This window comes from Bos grunniens, chromosome 13 (assembly GCF_055505025.1).
Source record: "Bos grunniens cultivar Pamir isolate PY7600 chromosome 13, Bosgru_T2T1.0, whole genome shotgun sequence".
NCBI classification, from domain to species: Eukaryota; Metazoa; Chordata; class Mammalia; order Artiodactyla; family Bovidae; genus Bos; species Bos grunniens.
In genome coordinates this window covers 81,978,136-82,000,299 of record NC_141177.1, presented here as the reverse complement: position 1 = coordinate 82,000,299, position 22,164 = coordinate 81,978,136, and the positions used below count along the sequence as shown (strand labels likewise).

The following is a 22,164-nucleotide window of genomic DNA, read 5'->3' as shown; positions in this document are numbered from 1 at the left end:
ATCCTTGTCTTAAATAAAACCCTTTGCTCTATTGAGAATAGCAGGGTAATGATTTTATTGTATCTCAGGATCCTACAGCTATTGCCAAATATTTAGTGCATTTTTATTTAAAAATAAGTATGGAAGTAACAGGGCTTCCCAGGTGGCACAGTGGTAAAGAATCTACCTGCCAACACCAGAGGCACGAGAGAGGAGAGTTTGATCCCTGAGTTGGGAAGATCCCCTGGAAAAGGAAATGACAACTGGCTCTGCTCTTCTTGCCTGGAGAATCCCACAGGCAGAGGAGTCTGGATGGTTACAGTTCTTGGGGTCACAAAGAGTCAGACACATACACATGAAGTAATAAGTCCAAACTTGGAACAAATAGCAGTGTGAAGACCAGCAGTGTAAGTTGGGTCTGTTTTTACATACCTTGCTCCCCTGATTTTTCTTCCAAGAAAAGGTTCGGGAAGTGTGATCAGAGCACCCCTAGCCAGCAGTTCTGATGTCATTTGTAGATATCCTGCTGATCAAGCCTCTGTTCCACAAGCTTGGAAGCCTGATCCAGCCTGTTCACGAACAAAATTATTGCCTACCTCTTTTCGTAGCAATAGCCCAGATGTTTTCTCATCCTCTTTACTGCTCTCTGACATGAACTCTGGGGCGGCTGCCAGTGTTAGCAGGTGTTTGACACAGGACACCTGTGGTCTGGGGGCAGTGTGACAGAGTTGACGCAGAATTGATATCGAGCTAGTGAAAAGCGGATAAGTCTTTGTGTGGATGAGCTGCCAAGGGCAAGGTGGAAATTGTTCTGAGTGTTTTAATGGATACGAAGAGTAAACACGTTAAAATGTGGCTTCATCGCTATCACTCTGAAGTTTTAAAATGGAAACTTAGTGTAGTGTGTGTAAGATTAGAGGCGATCTGGCTTCACGGTCATTAGATCAGGGTTCGGCGGTTGTAACCGATGCTTTTTTTTTTCAATGCTTAATGTCTAAGAAGAATTTGTGTGTCCTTTCTTTCTTTGTGCTTCTCTTCCGCCATCTGCCTTTCTCCCAAACCTGCACACTCATGCTCAGTTTACCTTCCCACCCAGACCAAAGCTTTGAAAGTCACTCTTCTTATATATATTTTTGCTGTTTCCCATTCCTTGTAACCTGGAGTTAGAACCAACAGCTGTGGCTAGAAGAAGTCCCAAAGGAGAGTGTGCGCTAAGAGGGCTGAGACCTCAAGAGTGGTCCCTACAGCCCAGCGTCCACATAATCCGTCCACATCCCGAAGGCCCAGCCTGCTGCAGTGAAGGTCTAGATCTGTGGGGCTCCCCTTCATGCTCCTCCTTGACTGCAAAGCTAGTGTTAACACCGCTGGATGGATTGTAGAGGCTTTGAGGGCAGAGGGGGACTCAGCTTCTAGAGTCACTGCTGTCTTGGTCATCTGTAAGGTCTCCTGAAACAGGGAATTTAATCGGATAGGACTGGGCACCACTTCCGGGTATTTGCTTCTCTCACACTTCCTTTGGGAAGGGTGGTGTGTTTTGATTCAAGACGATTTGCGGGGAAGCACTGAGCTGTGCTCTGTGTGGCTGTGTATAAAGGGTTGCATGAATCACAGTCCTTTATACATATTTTGTCTGCCAAAGAAATGCCCTCTGAAGCTATCTGAATGCTCCCAGCCTGTGATAAGTGTGTTTCTCTCAACCTATGATAAGTGTGTTTCTCCTGGCTAAATACTGCATCTCTGGAAAATCAGAGAATTCACCTTTGCTCCACAACCCTCCTCACTCCCTAGCCAAATCCATTTAAGGCCCAAGAATAACTCTGCAAGCTGCCTGGAAACAAGGCAGCCCCCTCCCCCACCCCTCACCTCCAGGGAGATGGTCTTTTTCCCTTCCTTCTCCTGCTTTTTCTTGTCCCCTCATGCAAAGATGGGCCTGAGAACAAGCCCTTCTGGCCATCACATAACCTCTTGTCTTTATTTATTTATTCATTTATGTACTCACACATGCCATATAGCATGCGGGATCTTAGTTCCCTGACTGGGAATCAAACTCATGTCCCCTGAAGTGGAAGCCTGGAGTCCTAACTTGGACAGCCAGGGAGTTCCCAGCTCTTGCCTTTATTATCTTCTCAACAGTCATGTCTCTGGGCTCTGACTTTGCCCTCACTGATGTCTTCCCACATGGATTTTCCTCCTTTGTGGCCCTGGACACCCTGTTTTGTCCGTCTCAGTTTCTCTGTCCCCCACAAATCCTTAACCCCCTACTCCCGAGAGATGTCCTTGTCCTGCTTTCTGTTCCTTGTCGTTTTCCCAAGCCCCAGCCAGTATCCTCCTCCTGCAGACTCTTCCCTCCCGGCCACACCGTCTCCCCAACGTCACGTTGTCCACCGGGAATCAAGCCTAAGTCTCCTGCGTGGACAGACAGACTCATTACCACTGAAGCACCTGGGCAGCCCTAACACATGCATACTCTTTTTCAAAAATGACAAAATGAGCAGCTACTTTCCCCTACATTATAAAGGGCAGATAAAGTACTTTTTAATCCAATGTATGAGATTTCCATGAACTCTCGAGAAGTGGGAAAATGTGGGCATAGCACCCTGTGCCCTGAAACTGGTTTAATACTCATGTATGCTCCACCATGTCTGCGGGTCTGTGAAAGAGAATTCATAGCCCTCCCTATGTTTGTATACAGTTGTCTCAAACTCTCTTAAAAGTGCACTTCTTGAAGTATTCTTAGACTGAGTATGAAACAGTAAAGTTTTGAATGAATGCGCAGCGGTTCACTGACCTGTAGCTGGTTCTTCTAGTCTCTCCTTGAGGCTGTCACTGCAGTGGAAGGGGCGCCTTCTCCCCCTGGTCTAGGGGGACCGGTCAGCACTCGCCCATGGAGCTGGCCTCCGCTCACGCGAATGGCGGGGCATGGCACAAGCTGAGGCGAGGAGGCTCACCGTCCTGTGCTCCTGGGAAGGTTCCACAGCCACACGGCACACAAAAGTCAGCTCTCTCTTCCCCCAGTGGCTGAACTTCTGATTTATGTCATTATGGTGACTGACTACCTGAGCTTCCACTCAGGTGGGAATGAAGGTTCTTTGGGTGGCGCAGATACGGCTCAGAGTCAAGTGTGGATTCCAGGGTCTAAGTCCTCTGCTCAGCTGTGTTCGTTCTGAGTGTTTCCAGTGTTTTAGTCAGAAGAAGTCTCTCTTCTGCTTTGATCATCATCAGGAAATACACTCCTTAAGGTGTCATCCATTTTCCTAGCCTTGCACACCATACTAGTTCAAAGGCACCACCGTTATTCAAAAATACCACATCTCAGGGTAGTGCCAAGATTCTGCTGAAACACTGAATAATTGTTCCCCTGCCTCCCTTCTCCCCAATATCTGTCACTTTCTTAATAAAGTCCCCAATCCTTGAGGCAACTGACATGTCAGAGTAGCTCATGAGTGCTTGGCTAGAAAAAAAAATATATATATACAAATGAAATATGTCTGATAATGCGTGTCAGCTGCAGTATGGGGCCAGGAAAGGGTGACCCCGGGCATGGGCTGAGTCCTAAGGGGCCTCCTTCCTGTCCCCAAGTCACCACGAGCTTCTGTTCTAGAGCTGCTGGTCCATCTGCATCCCTTTTTCCTAAGAAAGCAAATTGATAGGGTCAAAATTTATTACTGTGGTTGTCTAGTGGTCTGGATCCTGGATGAATATGTTCACAAGTAGCCCGGGGGACTGTCTGTCTTAGAATCAAGTCACCTGACTGGCACAACCAGCTCTGGTCAGCAGAGGGCCATTGCAGGAGCCAGTTTGGGGAGTGAAAAATACCCAGAAATGAGAAGTGATTTTATTTTCCTTTTTCTTTTCTTCTATCCCACCATCTTGGATCTTTGCATCACAGAAAACAGAATTAATAGCAACTTTTTTTTTTTTCCTTTTCTGCCCTAGTATTACTAGAACCTTTGCATCGGGGAAAACAGAAAAAGTGATCTTTCAAGCACTCAAGGAGCTAGGTCTTCCCAGTGGAAAGGTATTCATTAATTTAATAACATTGTTCTAAAACCACTTTGTGTATTTTTGTCCTCATGTAATAAGTAAGATTATTTATATTAAGCTGATTCAGTTAGATTCAGAATTAGGTTCAGTCACATATAGTACAGTTAATTTTTCCTTTATTCTCTTCCCTTCTATCCTTCCTTCCTTTTGTTTTCGGGGCATTTTAACCTAAACATTATAGTATTCAAATAACGTATTTCCAAATGTTCCTGGTAACTTTATTAAGGAAAGGAAATGGCAGCAGGCTGCTCTTTCGCACAACTTATTGAAAGCTTATTTTATAGAAGCCCATCAACATTCACAGAACCATGCACAATGTCAGCATGAAAAATGGCTCATAAATTAACTTCTTCAGGACAGCTGTGTGATATTTTATGAAGCACCTCTCCCCAAGCAAAACATTTGAGTTTGTGGCCCTTTGGATTTAAAATAGTTGCATTGAAATAAATTTTAAAAATAAAACAGTTGCAATGAATGTCTTAACTGCAAGAAAGATTTAGGCTGTTACTGTCCTAACAGATCCTATTTGAAATATAAGGTTCAGTATGAAAGGTAAACTCTTTTAGAACTCCCTTTATGATGCCTGTAAAAATTCACAAAATAAGCATAAGAAAACATTGGCTTTGACTTAGTCAGCATCCTTGTGGCAAGTAGTTGCATTGTTCCTTCAAGGAGCGGAAGAAGAAATGTTTCTTTGTGTTTGTTCTATGGAGTATCTCCCAGAGCAAGCCCAGCTGTGGCCAGTGTTTGAACATCCAAACCATGGGTGCGTGGTAACTAGAAACACTCTTTTACATGCGCCGTATTACTAGTAGGCTGGCCCACGGTTGGACCTTCTGGCTCCTATCAGGAAGAGTCAGAGATGAAAACCCTGGGATTACAAGTAATCATCACTCTGCTGCATGAACCTGTCAATTCTGTAGATCCTCCAAAGAGAGAGAACGGTGCCTGATTTATGACAATGCTTCTATTCTTTCCAGAATGATGAAATTGAGCCTGCCGCATTTACTTATGAAAAGTTCTATGAACTGACACAAAAGATTTGTCCTCGGACAGATATAGAGGATCTTTTCAAAAAAATGTAAGTTCCATTTATGAGAAAGTGTCACATCGAAGTTATCCTTGCTCTTTTAGACTTTAAAACCATTTTTTGTCCTAATACCTTCATATAATATGTTGACAGTATCTAGGAATGTCTAGTCAGGGTTACATTTTCACCCCTTAGTTTATTTGGTGTAAAAGTTCACTCTGATTTTTTGAGAAACTTTTACATAAGTTGGTTGCAGCACCTGGAACTTCCCCCCTCCTCTCCCTGCATTGGCTTTACTAACTACCTACAATGTTAACCTGCTCCTTTAGGTATTAACCCGTTATGTGAACTAACGAGATTCGATTTGGAATGTTATTATGTTGTTCAAAAGTCCATTCATTCCAATTATTTCAAATGGATGACTTACATGTTGTTTTATAATAACGCCTTTGGATAATGCAAAAGAAGGATTGCAGATATTTTCTATAAGTTAGGGGGAGTGATTTATTGCCTTTGCTGTTGTTGGGTGTTTTTTTTTTTTTCTTTACAAACAGTCTCTGGCCATTTTAAGAGTTCACCACTACTTCAGGTTTAGAAAAGTAAGTTTAGGATTATCAACCACAAATGTCAACATGTAAATCGTGCCTCCTGTAGCATCATATACCACAACTTACTTTTTCTAATAAATTTCTTTTCAGCAATGGAGACAAAACTGATTATTTAACGGTAGACCAATTAGTGAGCTTTCTAAATGAAGTAAGCTTTTTCATACATTAACTCCATCAGTCTGTGTGCAGTGGCTTGCTTCCTCCAGCATCCTCATTGCATGCCTGCATCCTGCACCCCCATTTGCTTTGCTTCTGACCTGCTGATCTTTCCATGATGGCTTTACCAGGTGCAAAAATCAGCTGCTGCCCCCGTGTGTCCATGCATTTCCTCATTGGCTTTGCACACTGCTTTTTTGTTGGTTTCTTGCTGTGATGTGTAGCTCTGGGTCTGTGTATGTGTGTGAATTTGATAATATGTTCACTTAATTAAATGTGTCTGTGTTTTGCAAGATGATATTTAAGGTACTTATCTTTTTTTTTTTTTTTCTATTTACTTATAAGAAATAGAAAGGGAATGGATTGAGTTTACCACCCTATAGTTGGATTCGCCATCGCTAACTTTTTCTCATACTTTTGCATGGACTGGGAAAGCCTTATTTTTGTCTTTTAATGGATTGCATGTAAGAAAAATATGTAGGTTTGAACAGAATATTTTGACAACAAGCACAACACTGGAGTTCCTGGGTGAAAGCATAGTGCATATTAGGCCAGTGGGATGACAGGTTAAATTTTTACTTTTTATTTTTGTAACAAGCTCAGAACTAATTTTAGAATGTGATTCACTCAACAACCAAAACTAGTTGACAAAATTTGCTTAAGCCCAAGAGAAATATATTTCAGAACACATAAACATTCCAACTTTTATGAAAACTAAAATTAACTTTTTTTTTTCTCTACATGTACAAGAAAGTGTTTTCAGTGAAACCCATTGAAGCTCTTGTTAATACAAAAAATGGAAATGCACTTTTTGTCTAATATGTTAAATAATAAGAAGACTTTAAATGAGGGATGGACAGTATATTTTTGTTCCAAAACAATTGATTGTAACCATTATACCATATAAAGACAAAACATTAAGGTAGACAGTATCATGCCAGGTAGAAGGTATTGCCTCACGAAAAAGCAGCAGGCAGACTGATTTGCCAGTTTGAAGACACATAGCACACCTTTGCTGAAGGGCTTCTCCTTTCTTTTGAGTCAGGGCCCAGTGGCTCCCAATTTGTAGGGTTGTACTTGAGAAGCTATGATACCCAGAGCCTGGAAGCATGGATGCAGGAGAGACAAGGTCCCTCATGTATCAGCACAGATGTCTCTACTTTAAAGTAATCCTTTCAGTTCACCACAGTATTTATTTTACTTTAAAACATTTCAAGTTTTTTCACTCCACTAGTTTTTTGTTATGCGGATAATACATTCATAATCTTTACCCAGATATTATACACATTCTTACCCCACTGTTGATCTGAAGTTAAGTTGCTTTGCCCTGCCTCCTTAACCCTTTCCCCATCTTCTGTTTCTTTTAAAAAATGTATTGTTTTATCTCTCTCTGCTTTACATGTACTTTGGGTCATTGGTCATCTTAAGTTTTGGTGAGAGAGGCAAAAATCTTGCTTTCTACTAAAGAGGGAAGATGTTTAGTGGGGAGACGATTAGCACATCATCAGTTTATCGCTTCCTAGAGAAAGGCCACTTGCGTGCTCTGGGATGAAGCTGATGCTCAGCCGTCTATTAAATGTATCAGAGACTCGATATGCACTACACTTGCACTGTTCAAATGAAGAAACGGTTCTGAAGTCTCCAGTGTACATGCTGCGTTCATGCATCCTTATCTCATCCCCTTCCTTGTATGGGAGACTTTTGTAGACCTACCCAGTAACTACTCTTGTAATTCTTATAAGTCCTGACAAAAAAAAAAAATTAATTTTAAAAGGGATGATCACATATGCTTTCTGTCTCTGCCATCCAAATTCTTTCTTAAATACTTTTCCTTGGTAGCTTTTATCCATCAATATCACTCTGGCCAGTAGTATTCATTCGCTTGGCTTTTCATTAACAATAAGGAGGCACTTTCAGTTTGGGGGTGGGGCTAATTGAATTGCTATGATTCTGGATTTCTTTAGGTCACAGAAACTACAAGACTACAAGTCCACGAAAGTAAAGCCTGTGTTTTTAATCAAAGTGTCTGCCCTGAATGTCTTCCTTTTCTGTCCTAGTGAACTCAGCTGGAAGAACTAGACAGAAATCAGAATGTCTCCTTAAAGAAGGCTGTCAAATGTAGAGAGGGTTCTGCCAGCACCTTGCACCCATAGGACTTTTGAGGACTCTCCCTCTCATTGTTCCAAAGTCTAAAGCACCCCATGGGCAGAGCACCATGGAAACCCATAATGAAAGGAGACAGAATTCACTCTGGAAGGGAGCAGGCACTGGAATGTTAAGGGTCTCTGACTCCAAGAGCCTAGATCTAAACATTTTCAAATGCCTTAGCCACATAGTCTCAGTAAGCTGGAATTTAACATTGTATTAGAAGCCCTGGATGCAATAGGACAAGGAAAAATAAAGAGTCCCAGAAACACAAAAGAACAAGACGTTGTTCATTATTCACAGATGATTGTGTAACCTGAATATCAGAAGCCATCAAAAACTCTTTGAATAGATAAGAGAGTTCAACAAGGTAACCAGAGAAATGATGAACAAAGAAAAGAATCAATAAACACGTATCTATGAGCATTAACCAATTCTCCTGGAGAAGGAAATGGCAACCTGCTCCAGTATTCTTGCCTTGAAAATTCCATGGACAGAGGAACCTGGCAGGCTACAGTCCATGGGGCTGCAAAGAGTCAGACACGACTGAGTGACTAACACTTATTTTAACATTTAACAGGGAAAAGTGGTATTTATCATATATTAGCAAAAGCCATGTTTCTTCCTACTACCTTCCAGCTTGTGAGTCCCTTTAGTCCTTATATGCAGTTTTCTGTTCAGTGTGTTAGTGTGTATCTGCAGGAATCTGGACAGAGAGGAGAGACTGTGGTCCATTTCCTGCCTGGTTGCTGTGTAGGGCTTTGTACCACCTGCTCTCTGCCCATGCCATCACCACTCACTGGCTTTTCACAGGGAATTTTGGATCTCCTCCTCATCTAATTCTCAGTGTCTCCACATTCACTGCTCCCCAGAGTGTGATCTGGGCACCAGCAGCCTCAGTATCTACAAGGAACTTGTCAGAAACGTAGAGTCTCAGGTCCCACCCCAGACCTGCTGAGTTGGAATCTGCATTGAACATTTTCTCCAGTTGGTTTGTCTGCACATAAGAGTCTGTGAAGCACTGGATATCTCCTTGGTATCATTACTGTCAGTGGGAGGAATATGAGAGCAGCATGAACTTGTAAATTTGTTATTCTCCATAATGAAGGTAGCCATGGAAATCTACCACTCGAATCTAAAATTTTGGCATAGCTGTATTTCTTGGTCCCGTCCAGTGGGCTGAGGAAAATGTATGTATGTCCGTATGTGTGCCAATATTATGAAAGTAGTGAAGTTGAGTCCAGAAGAGCTGGTGGGGACACTCACTATGAGCTAGCACCTGGTTGGGTACTGCCACCAACTCAGTTCTCTATGTGTCAGGACTAATTAAAGCCTCTTGGCTTCAGTTAGTTTCACCTCTCTTTCCCCATTCCTAATGAGAAACTGAATTGATTTTAGTTTTACCTTCATTGTCCATTTCACTTCAGTTCAGTCACTCAGTCGTGTCTGACTCTTTGCAACCCCATGGACTGCAACACACCAGGCTTCCCCATCCATCGCCAACTACTGGAGCTTGCTCAAACTCATGTGCATTGCATCGGTGATGCCATCAAACTATCTCATCCTCTGTCGTCCCCTTCTCCTCCTGCCTTCAATCTTTCCCAGCATTAGGCTTTTTTCCAATGAGCCAGTTCTTCACATCAGGTGGCCAAAGTATTGGAGCTTCAGCTTCAGCATCAGTCCTTCAATGAATATTCAAGACTGATCTCCTTTAAGATTAACTGGTTGGATCTCCTTGCAATCCAAGGGACTCTCAAGAGTCTTCTTCAACACCACAGCTCAAAAGCATCAATTCTTCAGCACTCAGCTTTCTTTATAGTCCAACTCTCACATCCATACATGACTACTGGAAAAACCATAGGTTTGACTAGACAGACCTTTATTGCCAAAGTAATGTTTCTGCTTTTTAATATGCTGTCTAGGTTGGTCATAGCTTTTCTTCAAAGGAGCAGTGTCTTTTGATTTCAAGGCTGCAGTCACCATCTGCAGTGATTTTGGAGCCCCCCAAAATAAAGTCTGTCACTGTTTCCACTGTTTCCCCGTCTATTTGCCATGAAGTTATGGGACCAGATGCCATGATCTTCGTTTTCTGAATGTTGAGCTTTAAGCCAACTTTTTCACTCTCTTCTTTCACTTTCATTAAGAGGCTTTTTAGTTCCTCTTCACTTTCTGCCATAAAGGTGGTGTCATCTGCATATCTGAGGTGATTGATATTTCTCCCGACAATCTTGATTCCAGCTTGTGCTTCTTCTAGCCCAGCGTTTCTCATGATGTACTCTGCATATAAGATAAATAAGCAGGGTGACAATACACAGCCTTGACATACTCCTTTTCCTATTTGGAACCAGTCTGTTGTTCCATGTCCAGTTCTAACTGTTGCTTCCTGACCTGCATACAGATTTCTCAGGAGGCAAGTCAGGTGGTCTGGTATTCCCATCTCTTTCAGAATTTTCCGCAGCTTGTGATCCACACAGTCAAAGGCTTTGGCGTGACTTCTTACAGGTAATACCTGAGGGCCTGCAGAATTGAGAGATGCACGGAGAGCTGGAGAGAGATCAGAATAAGAAGAGAGGACAGAAGTCTTGGACAAGCATGAGAATCCAGAATTAGTTTTATTTTCTGGTTGCTGGTAGCCTGCCTCCTGCCTCTTATGTATCATAGGATCACATTAGAGCTGCTTTTGTTAATCATTTCTTTTATTTTGCAGTTGAAAGACTGTAAGAAAGGGCTCAAGATCACTTTCCATGTACCATGTCTTTCTTCTTTAATGCTTGAAAAAATTATTTAGTTCTATGAGTAAGGCTTGTCAATTACTCCTTTATCTTTTTATATCTCTTTTGAATATTAGTTGTGTCAACATCTCTCTCTCCCAGTGCTGCTCAGGTTGAAGCCCATTGATGTCTCTTCTCAATAAGAGTACAGATATAATACGAAAGATATATTCATTGTCTCTTTATTTACGTGGTCACAGTTCTGTGAACTATTTTCTGAAGCTAGTCAGTATTATCTTTTATAAGGCTCTGAACATCATGGGGTGTATGCCCTTAGTACATTGCTTCCCCAAATCCCAACTGCAAACCTATGGTCTCTCGCCTCAGAGCTGTGATCCATTCACCCCACAGAGCTTATGACTAAGTGGAAATCTTCTGCAGTCTTATTTCTCTGAGATGTCCTGGAAATGATCTTTCTCCTCTTTGTTTTTTCAAATAAAGATTATATTTTTGTGACTTTTAACACAAGTTTGCCATTGTTTCCTTGCCTTTGGGTCATCCAGATTGCACTGTGCTTCCTTTCTGAAATGTGAGCATTTTCAGGAAAGCAAAAGGTTATCTGGTGGAGCAGATGTAAAGAGAAGTGAAGTTTCATATTGTTGTGGTGCTTATTTGCTGCAAATGTAGAATAAGAGGATATGATACATACATTTTAAGGACTTGGTTTTTCTGGCTGTTGTTTCTGAAAGAAGGATATTCTTCTAGTGAGTATTATGCCCTCTGATAAATTTTGATGAGGTTTACTTGGGAGCAGATTTCAAATGTTTAGCATTCTTCTACCCTTGCAGAACTAAGATACTATTTTGTAAACTGATAGGCAAATATATTTAAATGTATACCTTTACATACTAGTCACACTTCTTAAATTTGAGCACATCAGAATCAACTGACAAGATTGTTAAAATACAGATTCATAGGTTCCACCACAGAAGGTCCAGTTTGGTAGGTTGGGAGTGGGGCCCCCGAATGTGCATCCCTCTCAAGCCCCGGGGTGAGGGTGACGCCCCTGCTGCTCTTCAGAAGCTGCGCTGCAGGAGGCCCCAGCCTAGACCCACATGCCTCTATGCACAGACAGCGCCTGAGAACACTTGGATTCCCTTTCTTCCTTTTCCTAACTTTGTTTCTTTCTTTAACTGAGGCTCTTCTTTCTCTTAAATTCATATGGATTTGCCCCCATGATCTCCATGATTCCTGAACACTTATCAGAGAGCCTATCTTTAAACTGAAAAACTTAATCCTAATAAGAAAGAAAACCTTGTGAGTGTAGTGGCCAACCATGAACAGAACCACAGTGGGGTCCAAAAAGGGCCCTTTATGCCACGTCCGTCTTCCTCCGTGGGAGTGTTGACAGAGACGGGAGAAGGAAGGTACCCAGAAAATGTACTGGTTATTTATTTGCTTGGTTTGAAAGCACTGCATTCTCCCTGGAGGGGCGGTGCTTGTTGCTCCCTTGGGGCGGGCTCTGGAGTTGCATGCCAGCACCCACTTCCTGAACGAGATGCTCGGAGCATGCCCTCACTGCCTGGCACCCCATGGTCCACTGTTCCATCTCTCTGCACCCCAGGACTTTTCTTCCTTATGGGCTCGAGGCCTGTTATTCATGAAACAGTTTCTGCTCTAGCACTTGCATGAATGTGAGCCGTTATTTCTTAGATTCCAATAGAAGCATGCTTCATTGGGATAAACTGGCAAAGAGCTATTGATTCCTTAGGAGTTAACACTCGTCACTCAGGGGGATGGTGGGAAGACCAGATCAGGCGAGGCCACGAGTGCTCTAGGATGACATCACATGTTCTATTGGCCAAAGGCATTCACACTGTGTGCCCTCACTCTTCAAATGACTGTTTCAAACAAATGGGCAAGGGAAATCCATATGAACTTTTAACAGTTGTTTCTTCAGTGCTTTTCCAGTAGTGCTTTTCAAAGTCTGTGCATATATTTGGGTAAAGAGTCATTGCTAGGGTCCTATCTATTGACTGAATTTTGCTCACATGTCCATCTGCCATTTTTTCATTCCAGTTTCCTCTCTTTCTTTATTTGATGGATGACCAGGGACTCAGTGTTTGGTCCTTAAACCTTCCATGAACAATAAGGAATTTTAATAGACCCACTACCTGTAGATACAGAAAAATAGATACACACACACACACACACACACACACACATACACACACACACATACACACACACTCATACACATATACACTCTCTATTGTAGCTAAGTCAATTAATAAATTGGACTTTTTTCATCTTTGCTGTGAAGTTAGGATGACAAAACTGTAGAAATTTGCTCTCTGTGCCTCATATAATACCAGGAGCCTATGGGTGCTGATTTGAAAAGAATGACATTACCAGCCTCCCAAATGTCTTTAAATATTGATGCACTTTCTGCCCAGAGGATTTCCTCAGGGCAAACCAAGTTGGATTTCACAGTGAAATAGAATTTCTGAACACTGATATTTAAATACAGATTTTCATGTTGTTTTGAGCTTGTAAATATCCTTGTGCAGATTTTCATCCTTATTACAATGGATTCATTTTCATAAATATTTACTCAAGAGAATGAAGTTCACAGTGCCCCCCAAATCTTTTATTCATGTAGAAAGATATAATGAAAATGAAATTATATTTGTCTACCTAACTTTAGGGGTTTGGAGGTTTCTTTGTTATTGTTTTTGGTTTGACATTTACATGGGTATGATTTTTGCTTTTATCTTTTTTTTAAAAAAGACTTTTTATCTCACTTTATAAACACTTATGCCAGATATCTTCCCTGTGGTGTGATGAGACCATACCATTTTCTCTGTTCATTGAATTTGAATGGAAAAAAAAGTATATTTTGTCTCTGCATCTTCAGTTCAGGGAAGGGAGCCAACATGCTACTGCCAAATTTGGACTTTTTTGAAGTCTGTTTTAGGGAGAAAGACAGGAGAAAAGCAAAATCTCTTTGTATAAACATGGTATTATATATATATCTCCTATTAAAATTACATAGTTCATTGATGTGTAATAGCCCAAGGGTGAGGAAGGTCAACCTAAATGGAGTTATTTTCTCATCATAGCATCAACGAGATCCTCGACTGAATGAAATTTTATTCCCATTTTATGATGCTAAAAGGGCAATGCAGATCATTGAGATGTATGAGCCCGATGAAGATTTGAAGAAACAAGGTAAGAAAAGTGAAAAAAAAGAAATTCTCATTATTTTAAAAATTCAAGAGTATATGCAGCTTTTAAAATCCTTGCGTTTTTAGTTAAATGTATTTTTAAATGCTTTGGAGCTCTCTAGAGACAAGGATTGATAACTGACTGATTTTTTTTTTCCTAAATCATTATAAATTTTGCCTTACACCAAAATTTGTTTCTGCTGCCTGAAATATAACGCTAAATTTATTATTAAACTATAGTGATATTTCCCCCAATGTACTTTCTTATATTAGATCCTTAACGTTGCATAGTGCTTAAAATGTAAAAATGCCAATTAGTCTCTGTTTGCCATCTCTGGAAAAAATTCGCATTTCCTATAAAAATTGACACCTTCCTCTTGAGTTTCAGCAGGCTAGCTAAGTTTAATACATGATTTGAGGACCCTTTTTACCCATCATTTGACCCCTGGTATGGAAGATAAATGCAATTGACATGAGATTAAATAGGAATCAACTTAACAAATTGTTGGGGTTTCTGACCCTTTATCTGTTTCAGTGAAACTCTGGAAACTGTAGGTTGTTCGTTTCAATATTTAGTAAAGGACAGGTATGGGGAGGAAATTCAAGATTGGTTCTATAACCATGAGAAACACCTGCCAAAGCTGGGAGCAATGATGATAATACAGTATCGCCAGAGAGATCCAGGAGATACCTGGGCTAGAGCCTCTGGCCTTATGTCTCAGTGGAGAGTGAAGAGAGATGCAAGTTCAATTCTTTCTGTCCCATTTGCCCATGAGTATCATGGCCTCAGTCTCCTCCTGTTTAGAATAGAGGCTTTTTGTTTTTTGTTTGTTTGTTTGTTTTGTACCTCAGTGAGCATGGACGAAAGGTTTATACATTCTCTGGACCTACATAGACCTGCATATACGCATCCTGGCCCACCACACCATGTGGCCACACCCCTGATATTTTTCTAAGCCCAACAGAGTTTTCCCTTGGTTATAATCATACATTTATACTTTCCTGTTAGAGTCTCAAATATCTATTTTCAGCCAGACTGCTTCATTACTTCCCTCTGAGTATCATAATCAACTCCGCATAGCATGTGATGAAAGTGAAGTGAGGAATGGCTTTGCAGGAAAGTTAGCCTCTTGCAGTGGTGGGGGATGATGTGACTTTTGTTGCTTACCCTGTTGCTGTGTGACTTTGAACCTCCATTCATAGATCAGTTTCCCTGCTTATAAGATGGTGGGGTTCATACCGTCATTCCACTAGTATTCTCTTCCCTGCTTTCAATCCATTAAGTTTTAGAGGACTGACTGGGTGCCAAGCACTGTTCTAGATGCTGGAGATTCAAAATGAAAAAAGGTGGTTGCAAGCTATTGAAGGAGAAAGACTTACGACTCAGTAGTACCTTGGCAGTATGATAAACATGATAGAGATGTGTCTTTGATTATTACAATGTCCTGAGAGTCTATGACATTACCACTGACACATCTAGAATGTATAGGTTCACCATTTCACAAATGGCAGAAATGTTAAAGTCTGTCATTAACGAGTATGGGTGAGAATACGGTGCCAAGGCATTGTAAACTCTGTGGGTGTGTAAATTGATACAAAAAGCCACCTGGTGAATAATTGGTCCGTAATCAAGTGGAAAATAGGCCTCTCCTGCTGCCCAGCCTCTTCGCTTCCAGGTCTGGGTCTGGTGTCAGAGTGGCCCGGCTCAGGCCTCAGATCTCTGCCCCTTCTGCCTGCACTCCTTGGATGAACTCATCTAAACCCAATGGCTTTAAGTGTCTTCTGTACACATGCGGCTTTCAGATTAAACTTTCCATTCCTAATCTCTCTCTTAAACCACAGATCTGTATAATAGACCTCTCCATTTGAATGGTGAGTGGGTATTTCAGATATATGTATGTTTACAATATGCTTTCATTCCCCCCATCCACAGACTATTCCTTTCCCAACCTAGAAAATGGTACCATCACTCTCCCACCTTTTCATGCCAAAAGTCTTGGAGGCATCCTTGACTTGTTTTGCCCTTTCACATCACTTCTAATCCATCCTCAAAACCTGTAAGATCCATCCTGAAAATAAATCCTGAATAAATCACTCTCATTGTCTCCACCCTTACCAGATTATCTGAGCCTACATCAACTCTTTCTGGATGATGCCAGCTAACTTCTAACTAGTCTTCTGCTTTTTTCTATGCCCTGCAATGTACACACCACATAGCAGCCCGAGTAAACCTTTTAAAATCATGTCTAATCATGTTCTTCTGCTGTTCCAAATCCACCTATGGCTTCCCAACACACTTAGTACTTAATGAAGACTGAAGTCCAACTGATGTAGTCTTTAGATTCCTCTCCAGCCACCTTTCCAGCTACTTCCCCCTTCATCACATGGTCTCTGCAATTGCCATCCTTCTGCTGTGAATGGGGCACCCTCGGTGTGCATGTGATGGCTCCCCTGCATGAATGCGACCTCATCAGAAGGGCTGTTGCGGGCCACGCATCGAACACAGCATCCTGGTCATTCTTTATCACTTTCATTTCCTGCTTTCTATTTCCTGCTAGCACTTTCATAACATTATATTTATTTGCTAATTTATTTGTTCTCTCACCCACAATATATGAGTTTCTTGAAAGCAGGCCTTGTCTGTTTCTTCTGTCCCACATCTATCACAGTGCCTGGAAAAGTGTCAATGTATATGCCCAAGGAGATAGACACACAGACTTTTGTTGCAGTTGCTGCTGCTAAGTCGCTTCAGTCGTGTCCGACTCTGTGCGACCCCATAGACAGCAGCCTATCAGGTTCCCCCGTCTCTGGGATTCTCCAGGCAAGAACACTGGAGTGGGTTGCCATTTCCTTCTCCAATGCATGAAAGTGAAAAGTGAAGTCGCTCAGTCGTGTCCGACTCTCAGCGACTCCATGGACTGCAGCCTACCTTTTAGTTATAAACAGAAATGACCTAAATATCCATCAACAGAAAGATGCACCAGGGACTGTGGTATTAATATATTCACATATGGACCTTATACTCTGCACACTGCCTACCACTAATGTACATCACTCAGTGAAAAGTAAATGACCAAGAGCTACTGGTATTAACTAGATAAATCATAAGATAATATAAAGATATTTTATATAAACTTATAAATAGTCAAAAATATCTATTTTTTGGATAAGTGCTTGTATATAGTAAAGTTACAAACCATTTTGGGAATGTAAATATGAGTAAAAAGATGGAATTGCATGGACTTGAGGTAGGGCATGCAGGGTGCTTCACGGGCACCTGTAATGATGTATACCTTTGAAGAAATGTAAAGTAGATAAAGGAAAAGATATCAGACAAGGCTAAGGTGTAGATCCATGGCTACTTATCATGGCATCACCTGTACTCTTCTGTACACTTGAAATCACCTTGTAATTTTCAAATGCTTAAGTAAAAACAAGAAACTTGAGGTTATTGGTGGTTGACTGGGTAAGAGAAGATACAGAAATATTGATGTCTCTCCTGCATTTAACACACTGGCCCTGCCCCTCATCACACAGATATGACTGAGATGAACACTGTCTCTCGGGGTCACATTTCAGTGACCATGGAGTACTCATCTCACAAGACCTATACCCCATTTTTTTTTTTAGATGAAATAGGGAAATGGAATTATTTGAATGCAGAGAGGCCACTGCTCCCTCCTCCACTTTGGCTTCTGGTGCTGCACATCTGAACTTAGGGAACTGAATGTTTTGCCGTCATGGATGTGAAAGCAGGTGCCACCTATTTGTGGAAGGCATTACGTTACTTGTGCAACTTGGATACTTGTTCAGTTCTGAAAAATGAAGTCTCTTGGGAAAGACACTGTGAAGTAGTGTTTACTCCTCCTGTTTAAGCTGCTTCAGATGTCATAAATAAAACTTATGTATCTTCAAAACCGTAAATCTACTATGATACTCTTTCCTCCCCCACCAGGCCTCATATCAAGTGATGGGTTTTGCAGATACCTGATGTCAGATGAAAACGCCCCCGTCTTCCTAGATCGTCTAGAGCTGTACCAAGAAATGGACCACCCTCTGGCTCACTACTTCATCAGCTCTTCCCACAACACCTATCTCACTGGCAGACAGTTTGGTGGGAAATCTTCAGTAGAAATGTACAGACAGGTCCTCCTGGCTGGTTGCAGGTTAGAAACTCAAGACATTGTTCTTTGTATATGATGCCCTTTAATTGAATTTACTCTTCTCTGAAAAATTAGAGGTAGCATTCAGAGTGAAAAGGATATTTATCTTTCTCTTTAATGGATTATGATGGTCATTTAACCTTGAAGAAGGAAGAATGATATCTGTTCTGGGAAGATCTAGACTCCTCCTATGGGTCAAAAGAGATTTTTTTACTGTAAATTTAAAATATTCCCCCCAAATTACAAAAAGACAATAGCTTACTTTAAGAAGTCATGCAAAATTCCCTTTTGGTCCTAGGCACTTCAAGTATAACTTTGTTGTTGTTGTTTAGTCACTAGGTCCTGTCCTACTCTTTGCCACCCCATGGGCCGTAGCCACACCAAGCTCCTCTGACCATGGGATTTCCCAGGCAGAGATACTAGAGTGGGTTGCCATTTCCTTCTCCAGGGGATCTTCCCGACCCAGGGATCCAACCCATGTCTCCTGCATTGCAAGAGGATTCTTTACCACTGACCCACCAGGGAAGCCCAAATATAGCTTTCCTTAATGTTAAATATTCTAAAATTTTATTCTCTGACAATAAATATTATTTCAATTGGTTTTTATTTTATAGAAATTGGAAAATATTTGAGGTTTAAAATATGGTGAAAATGCTGAAAGTGAAAATTCAGAAATGTAGTTACATTGTGATATTTTTCTTGCTTGTCAATGACCAATGCGTAATTTTTTAACTCACTATTTTTGTACATATAGAAATCCTTTAAAAGACTTTAAGTACATCACTACATCTGTCTCAGACTACTTGAATATGAGTCACTGAAACAATTAGAATATTTTCATTTATGGCTAAAGTAGCATCATCCCAATGATAAAATGTTTACAGTATTCTTTAACATCCTCTAAAGCATAATCCATATCTAAATTTTCCTGGTTGTTCCTAAATCATTGTTTTTCACAGCTTTGTCACAGCTAAGGTTTCATCCAGAACCACACTGCTTGCTCTATCTCTTGTCTGTCAATCTACAATAGTCCCTTTTTGATGACACCAATCTGATGCTATTTTAAGCTGTATCCTCCACAAAATAATCACATTATTTCACTCATTAAATTTTCTACTTCTATAGAAAGTAACTTATTTTGATATCTTTTCTTTTCATTTGTATACACACTGTTTTATTGTAAAGGTTCAATACTGTAAAATCACTGTATTCCTAGATGTGTTGAACTTGACTGTTGGGATGGAAAAGGTGAGGACCAGGAACCGATAATAACTCACGGGAAAGCAATGTGCACAGATATCCTTTTTAAGGTGAGTGTTTTTGTCTGCTTGATTTCAGCTTTGGTGCTTGTGTTCTTTTTTATTGGAGTATAGTTGATTTACAGTGGTGTTTTAGTTTCTGGTATACAGCACAGTGACTCAGTTGTGTGTGTGTGTGTGTGTGTGTTCTTTTTCATTCACATTCTTTTCTATTTTAGTTTAGTACAAGATACTGAATATGGTTCCCTGTGCCATACAGCAGGGCCTTGCTGCTTAGTTTATGCGTAGCAGTTCATATCTGCTAATCCTCCATTTATCCTTCCCCCGCCCCTTTTCTCCTGTGGTAACCATAGGTTTGTTTTCTGTGTCTGTGAGTCTGTTTCTGTTTTATAAATAAGTTCGTTTGCATCAGATTTTAGATCCCATATGTAAGTGGCATCATATGGTATTTGTCTTTCTCTTTCAGACTCTTCAGTTAGTATGATAATCTCTAGGTCCATCCGTTTTGCTCTAAATGGTGTGATTTCATTCTTTTTTATGGCTGAGTAGTATTCCACGGTGTATATATGTACCGTATTTTCCTTATCCATTCACTGTCGATGGACATTTAGGTTGCTTTCACATCTTGATTATTGTGAATAATGCTGCTATGAACATTGGGGTGCATGTGTCTTTTCCAGTTAAAGCTTTCTGTGGATATTTAGCCAGGAGTGGGATTGCTGGATCATATGGCAACTCAGTTTTTAGCTTTTTAAGGAACCTCTGTACTATTTTCCATACTGTCTGTACTAATTTACATTCCCACCCACAGTGTAGGAGAGTTCCAAGGTAAGTTTTAAAATTATACCACTGTAGCCTTTTCCGAACTATTGTGGAAATAGAGAGGTGGAGTGGGGAGAACAAATTATTCATTTTCTCAAGCATCTTACCTTTATATTCCCTTTTCCCAGTTTTTCAGAAAAAGTCAAGAACAGTATTTTCTCCACTGAATATCTCCTTCATGCTGCTTTTTCTGCTTTCAAATGGTGGCAGTGCCATATAATGAGGCTCCTCTGGGAGAACCTTCTTTGTTCCACTTACTTTCAAAACAGTCTTTCATTTTCTTATCTATTTTTGTGCTTGCTTAGTTTGCATTTTTCCTGAAGGGCTTTCAAAGTGGAATAAAAAGATTAATAGGATATATAAAATAAAATAGATAGTGCCCATATGGGTAAGAAGGTAAGATAGTGTGATTAGAGTTTTACGAATCCCTGTCAAGAAATCCTATAAACTGTACATACCAGAAATTGGGCTCCAAACTTTTTTGAGTTCAGTGCAAGGAGAGAGGGCTTCCCAGCTTGCTCAGTGGTAAAGAATCCACCAGCCAATGCAGGAGACACATGGGACTCGGTTTCAGTCCCTGGGTGGGGAAGATCCCCTGGAGAAGGAAATGGCAATCCGCTCTAGTGTTCTTGCCTGAAAATTCCATGGACAGAGAAGCCTGGCAGGCTACAGTCCATGGGGTCTCGAAGAATCAGATACAACTGAGCACGCACGCAGGTGCACACGTGCAAGGAGAGAAGCGTGACAGTTCGCAGGATTTGTAAAACACTACAGAGTAGTTTAAAAAGCCTATGGCTCAGATGGTAAAGAATCTGCCTGCAGTGAAGGAGACACAGGTTCGATCCCTGGGTTGGGACAATCCCCTGAAGAAGGGACTAGCAACCCACTCCAGTATCCTTGCCTGGAAAGTTCTATGGACAGAGAAGCCTGGCAGGCTACAGTCCCTGGGGTCACAAAGAGCTGGACACTCCTGAGCGACTAACACTTCCACGGACTTGTTGGTCCAGAGACGCACGGTTATTCCCCGCGCGTGCGTGCTTGTTCAGTTCCATCTGACTCTGCGACCCTGTGGACTGTGGCACTCCAGGCGCCTCTGTCCCTGGGGTTCTCCGGGCAAGAGCACTGGAGTGGGTTGCCGTTTCCTTCTCCAGAGGATCTTCCTGGATCAGGGATGGAACACACATCTCCTGCAGTGGCAGGCACATTCTTTACCACTGGGAACTGGGAAGTCCCTGTGGTACTGAGACCAGATAGAAGTCCCCCGACCCCTCATCCTTCAAGATCCTCACAGAATGTAATATACAGTTTGACAAATAGGCATTTCAGTGATGGCCTTTTGGTGATCTCTGTGTATACTTTGAAGGTTGATTTCTTAGAAAATTCCTCAGTATGCTCCAGTGGTGTCCTGCCAAAAGACAAATCAAAAGTGAAATTCTGTGGTTGGACAGGATGTCAAGTGCATCAACCTCTGTCATGTTCATGTAACTCAGAAGAGTTATTGCAGCTTCTGGGTCAGTGGTTCTCAACTCTGCCAACATGTGGAAAATCAGTGGAGGTTTTCTTAAAAACAGACACCCAGACCCTGGACCCATGACACTCCATGAATATCATTTCTCTTAGCCAAGATGTTGGCAAGTTTGGAATAGCAATGAATTCAAGATTATGCTTCCTGAGAAGTACCAAGGTTATGTTCAAGTGGGAAGCCATGAGTTTGCAGAGCCAACCAAACTGACAGGAAGGTTTAATTCTTTTTATAGAATTAAAGAGCTAATAAGGAAGCTTAAGCTGAAAAGAAGGCTCTTCCCCCTCATTTCAGAAGTGAGCAAAGGAAAACCCATAGGCAGAGCCAAGATTTTCTAAAAGGAGGGATTCTTGGTCAATTCAAGTGGACAATCAAGGTCGCTTGGGAAGCAACTCATGACATGTTTACCTGGGAAGCAACTTCAAGCAAAAATAGCTAAAGGACCACCTAAGCCATAAGAGTACTTCATAAAATACTCCAAGACTGTCTAGCCTATGT

At 41.3% G+C, this 22,164-nt stretch overlaps 1 protein-coding gene across 38 annotated transcripts in view; it reads left to right on the top strand.

Moving 5' to 3' along the window:
• Window positions 1–22,164, top strand: part of PLCB4 (phospholipase C beta 4) — a 483,574-nt gene that overhangs the window by 351,567 nt on the left and 109,843 nt on the right. For 27 of the 38 annotated variants that reach the window (XM_086335129.1, XM_086335117.1, XM_086335132.1 and 24 more), the window contains 6 exons: window positions 3,916–3,997; window positions 5,004–5,104; window positions 5,752–5,809; window positions 13,796–13,904; window positions 17,856–18,066; window positions 19,280–19,373. In XM_086335129.1, coding sequence (XP_086191255.1) covers window positions 3,916–3,997; window positions 5,004–5,104; window positions 5,752–5,809; window positions 13,796–13,904; window positions 17,856–18,066; window positions 19,280–19,373 — 655 coding nt within the window. The remainder of the gene's footprint in view (window positions 1–3,915; window positions 3,998–5,003; window positions 5,105–5,751; window positions 5,810–13,795; window positions 13,905–17,855; window positions 18,067–19,279; window positions 19,374–22,164) is intronic. The other 11 variants (XM_086335149.1, XM_086335142.1, XM_086335151.1 and 8 more) reach the window with 1 other exon arrangement.